Source organism: Copadichromis virginalis, linkage group LG3 (genome assembly GCF_057382275.1).
Source record: "Copadichromis virginalis isolate Kocher_CV1m ecotype Utaka linkage group LG3, C_Virginalis_male_GT1.1, whole genome shotgun sequence".
NCBI lineage: Eukaryota > Metazoa > Chordata > Actinopteri > Cichliformes > Cichlidae > Copadichromis > Copadichromis virginalis.
Window position 1 is genome coordinate 64,631,289 of NC_140620.1, and position 12,633 is coordinate 64,643,921.

At 43.6% G+C, this 12,633-nt stretch overlaps 1 protein-coding gene and 1 long non-coding RNA gene across 2 annotated transcripts in view; both read left to right on the plus strand.

Annotated features, from left to right (window-relative positions):
* LOC146716618 (uncharacterized) overlaps positions 1–12,633 on the plus strand; it is a 117,479-nt gene that overhangs the window by 103,822 nt on the left and 1,024 nt on the right. The window lies entirely within an intron of this gene.
* On the plus strand, positions 540–9,966 carry LOC146716621 (protein NLRC3-like). The gene is made up of 6 exons (XM_085452537.1): positions 540–597; positions 1,720–1,855; positions 4,337–4,413; positions 4,530–6,345; positions 7,856–8,032; positions 9,771–9,966. Exons 2-6 carry the CDS (start codon positions 1,746–1,748, stop codon positions 9,964–9,966), a joined length of 2,376 nt encoding a protein of 791 aa, XP_085308663.1. The 5' UTR covers positions 540–597; positions 1,720–1,745.

Below are 12,633 nucleotides of genomic sequence, written 5' to 3' on the forward strand. Positions count from 1 at the left end.
GAAGCCAATTGTACTAAATGCACTAAATGTGCACTGTTACAAGAATATTTTTCTTTCTATTGTTTTCTATTAATTTATATAATTTTAAGTTAAGCAGGACAGAGTTCTTTTAAAGAAAGATTTACTTATATTCTCAAAAGTTAAGCATGACAGGCTTCTGCTTAAGAAAGAGACCTATTTTACTGTGTTAATGTTGTCATTTTGAGCTAAAAATAAATGGCTAAATGATTTTCATGTGTTCATGTCACAAAGAATATGCATCTGCTTAAATCAAATTCAAGTCAAATGGTTAAAAAATAATTTCACACACACAAAAAAAGAGCTAAAAAATTCACCACACTGGGAAGGGTGAAGACAACTGGGTCGCCCGGCCCTGGCCACGAGGTGTCCCTTATTTATTTCTCATGGAGTTGGCAACCCTATGTTTACATGATCGAAATATCTTGAACACAAACACAAACAAACAAAGAGGAAGACCGCACCGGAAGGAAACAACTACAAGTCCCAGCATCCTCTGTGTTTAGGGAGCAGCAGTGAAAGTGAAAGTATTGAGCCTCCGTTCAGAGCAGCAGGAGGAGGAAGGTGGAGCTGAGGCAGGTGAGTGTTTACATGAATGTGTTTCTTCTTATGACATAAAATAATTCCACGCTGTTCGTGTCTGTGGGTGAAATGTGAGGCCGGTCGGCTCCTCTGAGCGCTGGTTTCCTGTAAGTAGAGAGGAAGTGAGTTTAGCTGAGCCTCCGTTTAGTGTGAGAGAGCAGGAGGAGAGTGAGAGCTGTGCTGAGGCAGGGTGAGTGTTAACACCGCTCTGACATTACTGTGTCTCTGTGGCGGGAACAACAGGCTCCGTCCGTGGAGGCAAAAATAATCAGACTTTGGTTTTTCAAAGGAAACAACTTTATGTCGGAAGTTCCCGCACGCTCATTGGATAACGATGTGTCAATCTCGAGCTATTAGCCAATGAGCGTGCGGATTCACAGAAAGACCCGCCTTTATCACGGGACTTTAAAAACTACAATGGCGACAGAAACTCCGTGAGTGGAGTTCAGGGTGACGTTATGAAACTGTGACGTTTGAGCCACTTCCTGTTCTCAGTCCCAGCGTCCTGATCACCGAGGTTTCTGTTGCTCTGATATCTGATATTGATTATATTGGTAAACAGGCTGTAGCATAAACATCAGGTCTGTTCTGAAACCTGGCTTTATTTTTTCAAAGTAAGGGAATATCTGTGGTCTGATACCGCGGGCTCATGGGCTAAGGACTTGGATTGACAAGTCAAGCGCAGATGATTGTGTTGTTTCTTATAAAGGCTTGTGTGTGTGTGCCTTCCTGTGTGTGTCCTTGTGTCAGTGGAACTGAATCAGTGTGTTAGAGAAAGTGCTCCTCTGCTGTGCCGTCATCGTGTGGATGCTTCTTTTAAAGTTGGAACTCATGTTTTTATGATCTGCTTCATTTCATTGAACCTTTATTTCTAACCATGAAGTCCCTTTGAGGTTACAGCCTCCTGGTTAGGTTTAGGCTGTTATTGTGCTTCAGGCTGAAATATGAGGAGGAAGGAGTGGGGCTGGTTAGCCCTCATGACCCTCACCATAACACATACGTCACAGGACAGTGTTTACCACAGAAACTCCATGAAATGATCAATGAGAACTTTAGAAACCCGTCAGTGTGATGCTTCCAGTACAACAGCACCTCTGAGTGTGTGTGTTTGCCTCTCAGACTAACTCCACCCTGACATCAAGAAGATGGAGGAAGAGGATGGAGCAGGATCTGCAGCATCCAGCTGTGTGTCTGTGAGGAGTGACCGGTCCAAAGACATACCTCTAAGGTTCAGTAATGAACCTGCAGCAACAATGTAAGAGAGCTGCTGACTCATTTATTCAGTGTAAATAATGATTTTGATGCAATGGGAGAAGAAAAATGACAAAAACAGTTTTAAAAATAAGGATTAAAATGTTACAAACTATGTTTTTGAGTTTCCTGATGTAGCACAAAAATATATGAACATAATATTTTACGGTTCTTTTAGGCAGCACCAAAAAACAAAAAGACTATTTTAAGCTGTCTGAGGTAGTGAGTCAACATGTCACACTGGGTCAAAGGTCAGGGAGTAAAAGTTTGTTTTAAAGGAGGTTTAAAAGCAGCGAGTGAAGGAGCCTGTCGAGGTAAATCGTTCCATAACTGATCAAATTCAGTTGGTGGATGTTAGAGTTTGTATTGTTGATTGTCATTTATGCTTAGAAATATTTACTTATATATGCTTAGAGTTTTGTAATTAGTTGTAGATTGGTAGAGGTTTTGATCCTTGATAGTCTGCAAACTTTGTGTGTATTAGACAGCACTTTGGGAGCATGAGAGGTCATACCGTGTCTTATTATTTTATGGTAGGATTAACGTAGTTGCGTCTGTTCTAGTCTAAGTGCTCTTTGTTTAGATGAACTGCAGGACTTCCTCACCGTGTTATCTAGGATGAACCATCTAGGGTGAGGGGGAGGCTACCCTCTTCCTGACCAAGGATGTTTGACCCTTTGATCAGCAGTCCACACACACACACACACACACACACACACACACACACACACACACACACACACACACACACACACACACACACAGTATTCTTTGTTCACATGTATACCTATGTAAGATGTTATATGTTAATGACCCTATGCATATTCATGTAACCACAATAAAAGGAGTGCTGTGGGGAAACCTGGCTGAGAGTCTGACAGTGGTCAAGTGGTGGAACGACGCTTGGCTCCAGCCAGGTCTCCCTCATGCATGAGTAACCAGAGAACTTTGGTGCCTTGAGTCTTGCTTTTTGCTGTGTAGCAGATTGTCCTTAACGTTCCAGCGAATAGGTTTATGTTACAAACCTATCAGTGGACCTCTGTGTGAAATCAAGCATCTGGTTCACAGAGGATAACCCTCAAATGGGCTGTACAACATTATATAGGGAGACAAAAACAGAGATTATCGTAGCCATCGCTCTCTCGCATGGACGTGGCAGTCTTGCTGTCTGCTGCGAATCCTCCCCGTACCTCCGTGACCTCGTCTGGTATCTGCTCCCTCCTCTGTAAGAGACAGTAAAGGAAAACACGTCTCTGCCTAGTCTTGGAAATCTAATCTTATCATCCATTGTTCTTCTAGGGCCTCTTCTTCTTGTGGCCTCAGCTAACTGCTAATATTTAAATGGCTAACATTAACATGTGTGCCAGCCAGGTTCACATTTATGATTAACTATGATTAATTAACTGATGTTGAACCTGGAGCTTTACTGACCTCTGAAATTCCTCCTAAAGTGTTATTCAGTGTTGTGACAGTCAGCTGCTTCAGCTGCTGCTGGGATGGGCTGTGGCAAAGAGAACAGAGAAAATCTAAATCAGAGTTTTTCTCTGAATTAAAAGCAAGGAAACAACAATATATTCTACATGGTGAAACTGATGGTTTCTGGTGTTTGGGTCTGTTTTTCTGTATTCATGCAGATAAAGTGTAAACTCAGATGAATTATACCATCAAATGTTAAAGGAAAATATCAGGATGAGTGTCTGTGAGCTGAGAAGGACGTGAAGCGAGCAGTTTATCCCAGAGCTGAAGCTGCTCTGTGTGCAGAGATGAGCTCAGATTCCTGCTGTGATTGATCAACAGTCACAGAAATGTAGACTTGTAGTTATTACTGCAGTATGGTCACAGCAGATACTGATAAACATGTATTATGAGGATGGATGATCAAGTTTCTCACTCTCTCCTTTAAATCTCAGTTTTTTTCTTCTTCACAGTTTATCTGTTAATTTATTAATGAATAACACTGAAAGAGTTTCTGTTATATTTCCCCTTGAACATCAGCTTATTAGGGCGGCATTAGGAAATAGCCCCCCTCCAAAGAATGAATAAATGAATGATGATAATAATAAAATGATTCAAAAGCAGAGCTCAGAGTGGTAGAATGGTCAAACATGGATCCACGGGTGGTTCAACTGCATTTGGTGACGTGACCAAAGCAAATCTTTCAAATAATCCCACCATCAACGGGATGTTGTCTCCTTTACTACGGTTACTTTACTTGGTCGCCGTGTGAATTTCTTTGAAATGAACCAAATTCTTTTATTTGTTGGTTGTTGCATATTTAACCTCTACAGTCAGGAAAGGAGGAGATGAGGCCTCAACAATGTTGGGTTGTAGCTGTGGTTCAGGTTAGAGTGAGTGTCCATGGAATAAATGTAAGTCAGTGAACTGGAAACATGACTGTGTTCAAACTTTGTTTTCCTTTTTATAATGAGTCTAATCAAAGGTGGACAGAAGTATCTCCACTTTGACTTTTCTGTGTCACCATCAGAGCTTCTGCACAGTGTGGAGAAAGATCCAGAAGCAGAGCTGGACTGCAGACAGCCAGTCAGAGCAGCTGTGTACAAAGTAAGACTGAACATCTGTCTGCTGATGGACTCATTTCTGAAAACTGCACTTCTTGTGTTGTTCAGACATTGAAGAGTTTTCTTTCTCTTTAGTCTCGTTGTTTTTCTTTCTTTCAGCAGATGTTGGTCTGCAGGAGGTTTTAGATGAACATAAGATCAGTCTGAGGAGGAGATGTGAACGTGTGACTGAAGGAAGTGATGAAACAGGAAGTAGAACCCTCCTCAACACCATCTACACTGAGCTCTACATCACAGAGGGACAGAGTGAAGAGGTTCATACCCAACATGAGGTGAGGCAGCTGGAGACAGCTTCCAAGATGGACGCCCTCCATGACGCTCCAATCAGGTGCCAGGACATCTTTAAAGCCTTACCTGACCAACAGAGACCCATCAGAGTGGTTCTGACCAACGGCGTGGCTGGTGTTGGAAAAACCTTCTCAGTGCAGAAGTTCACTCTGGACTGGGCAGAGGGCTTGGAGAACCAACATGTCAGTGTGGTGGTTCTGCTTTCATTCAGGGAGCTGAACCTGATCAGAGATGAGCAGTACAGTCTTCTGGAGCTGCTCCATGTTTTCCATCCAACATTACAGAAGGTCACAGCAGAGAAGCTGGCTGTCTCTCAGCTTTTGTTCATCTTTGACGGCCTGGATGAAAGCAGACTTTCATTGGATTTCACCAACAGGAAGCTGCTGTCTGATGTCACACAGAAGTCATCAGTCAGCCAGCTGCTGACAAACCTCATCCAGGGGAATCTGCTTCCCTCGGCTCTCGTCTGGATAACTTCCCGACCCGCAGCAGCCAATCAGATCCCTCCTACATGTGTTGACAGGCTAACAGAAGTACGAGGCTTCACTGACGCCCAGAAGGAGGAGTACTTCAGGAGGAGATTCAGTGATGAAGAGCTGTCCAGCAGAATCATCTCCCACATGAAGACATCCAGGAGCCTCCACATCATGTGTAGTATCCCAGTCTTCTGCTGGATCACTGCTACAGTTCTGGAGCACATGTTGACTACAGAGCAGAGAGGAGAGCTGCCCAAGACCCTGACTGACATGTACTCACACTTCCTGCTGGTTCAGACAAAGAGGAAGAAGAACAAGTACCATGAGGGACGTGAGACGAGTCCACAGGAGCTGACGGAGGCTGACAGGGAAGTTCTTCTGAAGCTGGGGAGGCTGGCATTTGAACATCTGGAGAAAGGAAACATCATGTTCTACCAAGAAGACCTGGAGCAGTGTGGTCTGGATGTGACAGAGGCCTCGGTGTACTCGGGAGTTTGTACAGAGATCTTCAAAAGAGAGTGTGTGATCTTCCAGAAACCAGTCTACTGCTTTGTTCATCTGAGCATTCAGGAGTTTCTGGCTGCTGTCTACATGTTCCACTGTCACACCAACAGGAAGACAGAGGTGCTGAAGATGTTTCTAAAATCACAATCTTTCACCAGTCTTTTTGATAACAAACATCTCCAATCACTTGATGTATTTCTGAGCAGAGCCATGGAGAAATCCCTCCAGAGTAAAAATGGCCACCTGGACCTGTTTGTTCGCTTCCTTCATGGCCTCTGTCTGGAGTCCAACCAGAGACTCTTAGTAGGTCTGCTGGGTCAGACAGAGATCAGTCCAGGAACCATCCAGAGAGTCATCAACAACCTGAAGAAGATGAACAGTTATGGAATCTCTCCTGACAGAAGCATCAACATCCTCCACTGTCTGATGGAGATGAACGACCTCTCAGTACATCAGGAGATCCAAGAGTTCCTGAAGTCAGAGAACAGATCAAAGAAGGAACTCTCTGAGATCCAGTGCTCAGCTCTGGCCTTCATGCTGCAGATGTCAGAGGAGGTTCTGGATGAGTTGGACCTGCAGAAGTACAAAACATCATGGCAGGGACGACAGAGACTGATTCCAGCTGTGAGGAACTGCAGAAAGGCTGGGTGAGTCCAGATGTGATCATTAACATCATTGATCAGTGTAGGTTAGTAGTTTAATGTTGAAAATAAAATCAGATTGTAACCACAAAGTGTTTGTGTCCGTACGCTGCAACCTTCCACACCATTCCTTTATTGTACAGACTCAGCAGCAGCTCCATGGATCCCAAATCCAAGAGTGGAGAACAGATTTGAAGTGTGTCACATCCATGCAGTCACAGCTGTTTCCACCATGTTTCCACTGATATTAATCCTGTTCAATGACACGTTTCATATCAGTGAATATGTTCTTTAGGACGTCCACTGACATGTTTAAGTGTCCTGCTGGAAATCACTCAAATCATCCATGAAATCCATGAAAAATCCTTTTAGTGTTTCTAACTTCAGCCTCTGTCCTCTCTCTCTCTCCATCCTCCTCACTGCTTCTTTCACTGATAATCACACAAACATCGTATTCAGCTACAAAATAACACAATAATATCATCTGATGATCATTATTATAAGAGCAGGATCCATATTTGATATCAGAGTAACACACTGCTTGGTTATGTGCAGTCATCATCAGTGACTGTGGGTCAAACAGAAGCTCTCTGATTGGTTGCTGACCTTGGTCACCTGTCCACTCTCACCTGTTTGTGTTTGCTCTCTCTTTGCTGTCTCCATCCTCTCTCTCCTTTCTCTCCCTCTCTGTCTTTGTACGTCACTCAGGTCCAATGGAAACAGTGACATTTACAAACCAATCAAAGACAAACTGATCCATGTCAGGTTATAACAATATTCAAAGTGAATACAGGCTGCTGCTGGACACAGACAGGTAACATCATTGTGACTTGCTGTCACCTGGATCTGGACTCATAAACACTGAAGCCCTGAACAGGAATACAAATCATTTTCTGCCAACTAGCGACACAGCAGCAGATAATGGCTCAGAAAGCTCAAATGAGCCAATCATTTCTGTGTTTAGTTCCCCTGAAATCAGATCTGATATCAGCAGCTCTGAGTTCATTCATCATTATTGTCCAGTGATGAGATTTCTGCTCCGTTTGGTAACAGTCAGCAGGTTTTTCCTGCGTGTGGACGTGAACAGTCGTACCTGACAGCAGGTAGCAAACAGAGATCATCTTTCCAGCTGGAACTCTTCACTGAGCTGAACTCATTCAAAATGTTCTGGAGTCAAAACAGGAAACAGTCCAAATGTGTGTCTTCACTCTGACTCTGGATCAGATCTCAGTGACAGACTGTGGACATTATGGAAGCCTAAATGTGACACCATCTTCCTCCTTCATCTGCAGATTAAAGCCAAACAAAGATTCTCATTAAAAGTCTGCAGGTCTGAGAGAGACTCAATCGTTGTGTCATGTCAAACACAGTAAGAGGAGCTGAAGCACAGATGTGAAGAGCAGATTCATCAGATTATGACCTCACTCTGTTTTGTCTTCATATACATTCAGTCTGTGTTTATAATGCAGATTTTCTGCTTTTATAATAACACATTTTATATTTTCTATCATCACAGACTGACTCAGTGTCGACTCTCAGAGTCTCACTGTGAAGTTGTGGCCTCAGCTCTGAAGTCCAACCCCTCCCATCTGACACAGCTGGACATGAGTACAAATGATGGCCTCCAGGATTCAGGTGTGAAGCTTCTGTGTGCTGGACTGGAGAGTCCAAACTGTCGACTGGAGACTCTGAGGTGAGTTCACTGACTGCGGCTGTTGTTGTTTTTCTATATTTCAGGTCTTTGATGTTTGAAACTTTCTTTAGTTCCTAAATGTTCAGGATGTGTCTGAAGACAAATGTGAAGAAGTTTGAGTGCTTTCAGAAATGTTGTCTTTCCAAACGACTGAACAACAGTTTTTCCTTTTGGCTCCAAACAGAAGTGACAGACTTGAGCAGGGTTCATTTAAAGGCTGACAGAAGTGGAGTGGTGACGGGGAGATGTTTGACAGGACAGTGTTTCAGCCTCCACAGGTTCATGTTGTGCTCCATCAGTCAGTGAAGATGAAGTCAGTGCTGACCAGGCTGTAGAGTGTGTGAGGGATGTGAATGAGGATGATGAAGATCTGATGATAGCAGATAAAAACAGGCTGCAGAGACTTTGAGCCATACAGGGCACACAGTGTGTGTACAGAACAGCTGAAATCATTATGGAGGCCTCACTGGGATATGGAAGCATCACAGTACAGCTTCAGTGAAGCATTAAAGTCTCTGATATGAGATGAGAAATGAAGCAGCCAGAGCTTTTTCATGAGTGGAAACCCACTGTGACTGTGAGCTGCTGCTACAGCCTCCAGATTAGCCAGCAGCTCATCCTGCTCAACATTTCCTCACCAACTTTAATGGAAGTGTGATGTTTTCAGCTGGAGTGATGGTCAGGGTGGCCTCCCTCTCCTCTTCTTCTCCTCTTCCTCTTTCATTTGTAAAGCCACTTCTGCTGCTTTCATTCATTTGGAAGTCCTGTAGCTGAGTTTGGGAGAGACTAACAGCCTCGGCAGCAGAGGGGAGAAAGGCTGTAACACCACCACTTTACTCTGTTCTACCTGTCACATCATTTTATCAGGAAACAAATATGCTCATGTTTTTCCTATGTTTGTCTTGAAGATGTAAGAAGATCACATGGTGCTTTTTATTATTGTGTTGGTTTGTTTCCTGTCTCTTGGATGGAGCCCAGCTGTGCGTGGCCCCTGGGCCTGTGGTCAGAGTGTGTGCTGGATAATCCGGCCCAGGATGAGGCCAAACTGACATGGGATGAAATGTCTGTCACATAATTGAGCTTAGTGTAGTTTCATTTCTGCACAATTTAAAACAACCAAAACTTTGTTCTGTGTTTTCAATGTTATACTGTAGACTTTCTTTGATACTGTGTCCAAAAGGAGCAGCTTTTACTTTGAAGGGGACCGTCTCTGTTTCCTCTTCAGGTTGGATGATGGAAGCAAATGAGTGTGTGATGTTCTTTCAGTGTTGCACTTTGTAGACGCTCCCTGAGCACTGGTCTCACAGCCAGCTGCACATAGAGACCAGTGTTGTTAGTCCAGGTCAGAAGATGACTTGTTGGAATGAAAATGAGCTTGTAGTTTGTCTGCTTTAATAATGTGACTGGAAAAAGGTGTTGGACTTCAAATATGTCCATTTCTTTCACACTTCACCTTTAAAAGTGAAGCCTTGTGGTTCCTGGAAGGAAAAACACGACTTTTTCAAGTCTTTGTCCTGTCTTTATGATAAATGTACGACTTTACTGTGAAACATTCAGAGTTTTTTCTCTTGTTGTGTTTGTTTGAAGCTGCTTCCTGTTGGCTTCAGCTGTTTGGAGTTTCCATTTTCTAAACTTCTACATTCTGAACCTTCTTCAGCTCTGAACAGATGATGAAACACTGAATGATTTCAAGCTCACACTTTGTCTAATAAGCTTACATCTTTCATTCTTTATACAGATTGGAGAGCTGTGGTTTGTCAGAGATCAGCTGTGATTATCTGGCAGCAGCACTGAAGTCCAACCCCTCCCATCTGAGACAGCTGGACCTGAGCTCCAACAACAAGCTGCAGGATTCAGGAGTGAAGCATCTGTGTGGTTTCCTGGAGAGTCCAGGATGTGGACTTGAAACTCTGAGGTCAGTCAGCATGTTTTAGTTGTGCTGAGATGAATATGATGTGAAAGTTGTGCTGACACTAAACTGCAGACATCAGGCTGATATTATACTGATCCACACTGAGGATCTTCATGGTAAAGTCTGTTTTCTTCTTCTCTGGTTTAGTCCATTGACTGCAGCAGAACAATGTTCACATTTCAAACCTTCAAAGAAGAAGAAAAATCCTCCACTGGATAATTCACTGTGAAACTCTCCAACTTTTCATTCCACCTTAAAGTCTGTCTGACACTGAAATCCAAAGCAAAATGTGCGTTTGCTTTACAGACAGCAGTCCAACACAAACATACACACATCATCCAAAACACAGTCCAACATCCAAATCTCCTCCACTGCCAGCATGAATGATGGGAAAGAGAAGGAGGAACACTCTGACATTCAGGGTTAGAATGAGTTTCATGAAGCAGACTGTGAAGATCAAAGCTGCATTAGAAAGCTTACATGAATGAATGAGTGGACAGAAGTGGACAGAGATCATCTGAAGCACTTCAAAGGCTTTAAATCAGCACATTTCTCTTTATTCTTTATCAACTCTGTTAGTTTCTCTCAGTTTTCTGTGGAATGAAGCTAACAGCAGGCTAATAAGATGCTGACCAATAGGTTTCTATTAAAGGTTGTAATTTGTATATGAAAAAGTGCTTTGGCTCAGCAGGGATCAGCTTACAGGTAGAATACAGCTGCTGGATGGGATTAGCATGTCATAGCTATCTACCAAACTGCTAACTGGGGGATTTCAGGCCATCTATGGATCATTTTTGCTAACTGTTTATTCAGCTTAGGCTCACAGGGCTGCAGCCTGTGCCCTAGCTGTCATAGGGCAAGAGGCGTGGTCCACCTGCACAGGTGAGCAGTCCATCACAGGGCCAACAGAGAGAGACAGAGAAGCACTCTCTCACATCCACACCTACAGCCAATTTAGAAGCACCAATGAACCTAAGCAGCATTTCATTGGACTGTGGGAGAACATCCAACCTCCACAGAAAGGCCAACAAGCTTCAACCTACAACCTTCTTGCTTTAAGGCACTAGTGCCAACCACTTTCCCCCATTTCAGCCCAAATCCTGCATCTTCCTGTTTCTGACTCCAGGCCAGCTCCACTAACACTTTCTCATCAGACACTGCCACCTAGTGGAGGAAGTCTTAGTTCCATTTGAAGCTTCAGATGACAGTTAGTTCCTTTACAAAGAGGTGGAGGTGGTGGGGCCACAGCACCATCATCACTGAGTGCCATAGGACACTTAACCTTTGTTTCCATATGCTGGGAACTTCCTGTTGTTCCAAGGAGGACTGGAAAATGTGTGAAGATCTCCCAGTCAGTTCCTCACAGCACACTTCAATCATTTCCCTCCCACAGCATCAGGACCAGGGCTTTTTCTCTCTTTGGTCCCACTAAGAGATTTCCACACAAACACCTCATCAGTGGGACTCTCAGAGCTACCAGCCCTTTGCTACAATCACAAAGCTCTTCATTGAAATCAATGATATCAAAGCTGGAATCAAATGAGTCCAAGTCTTCTGCTGATTCAGCATCACATTCATCTTTGCTCCTTGTCCTGCATCCCCACCATGGACTTCATTCCTTTCCAAGCCAGCCTTGAGTGTCCTTTATTCAGCTCATCCTCTGCTTTACTTTTACACCTGATTTTAGCTGCTTTATCTCTCTTTCAACAAGTTTCTGTGCCTCAATCTTTTTCTTCTCTCCCTCATAACAAGACAGCTTCTTCTGCCTGAGAACATGTTGGAGTGATTTACTAATCCAGGGCTGCTTATTGGGGAAAATACTTCCTGTTTCCAAAGTAATCCCCATTTTTCCCAGAAAGAGATGTAAGTAGAAATCGATGATGTCAGTGAGAACATGAGCCGTTAAAACATCCCAGTGGGTGCAGTCAAAGCAGTCCCTCAGTCCCAGTATAGAGTCTTTGGTCCAGACTGGAACAACTGTGTGCCCAGTTTGAGCTCTCTTCAGTGCTGTGACCTGACAGACCCAGAGGGGCCATCACATCACATTTAGAAGCTCCCCTAATGGAGCCACAACACATGTCCAATACTTAGTCTGTCTTGTTGGACCAACTGGAAGAAATGATTCAAGGACTTAGTCACAGAACAGAGATTCAAATCTCCAAAATCCAACTGGCTGCATCAGGACATATAGTCTGAAACTCTGCACAGTTTCCTGTTTGAAGCTGCTTCCTGTTGGCTTCAGCTGTTTGGAGTTTCCATTTTCTAAACTTCTACATTCTGAACCTTCTTCAGCTCTGAACAGATGATGAAACACTGAATGATTTCAAGCTCACACTTTGTCTAATAAACTTACATCTTTCATTCTTTATACAGATTGAGTTACTGTGGTTTGTCAGAGATATGCTGTGATTATATGGCAGCAGCGCTGAAGTCCAACCCCTCCCATCTGAGACAGCTGGAGCTGAGAGGAAACAACCTGAAGGATCCAGATGTGAAGCAGCTGTCTGATCTTCAGCAGAGTCCAGACTACAGACTGGAGACTCTGAGGTCAGTAGAGTGATGGAGTGATTGGGTGGTGCTGTCAGCAGTATTGTACTAAACACAGTCAGTATGAAACAAAGATCCAGTGTTTCCTGTAAAGCTGCAGCTTCTCAGTGAAGCTGTGAGAGGAGAACGGTGACAGGCTTCA

Excerpts from the sequence above, each read along its gene's own strand:
- LOC146716621 (XM_085452537.1), top strand. The coding sequence starts at position 1,746 with ATGGAGGAAGAGGATGGAGCAGGATCTGCAGCATCCAGCTGTGTGTCT. Across the intron at positions 4,414-4,529 it reads TCAGAGCAGCTGTGTACAAA|CAGATGTTGGTCTGCAGGAG; the intron begins GTAAGACTGAAC and ends TCTTTCTTTCAG. Across the intron at positions 6,346-7,855 it reads AGGAACTGCAGAAAGGCTGG|ACTGACTCAGTGTCGACTCT; the intron begins GTGAGTCCAGAT and ends CTATCATCACAG.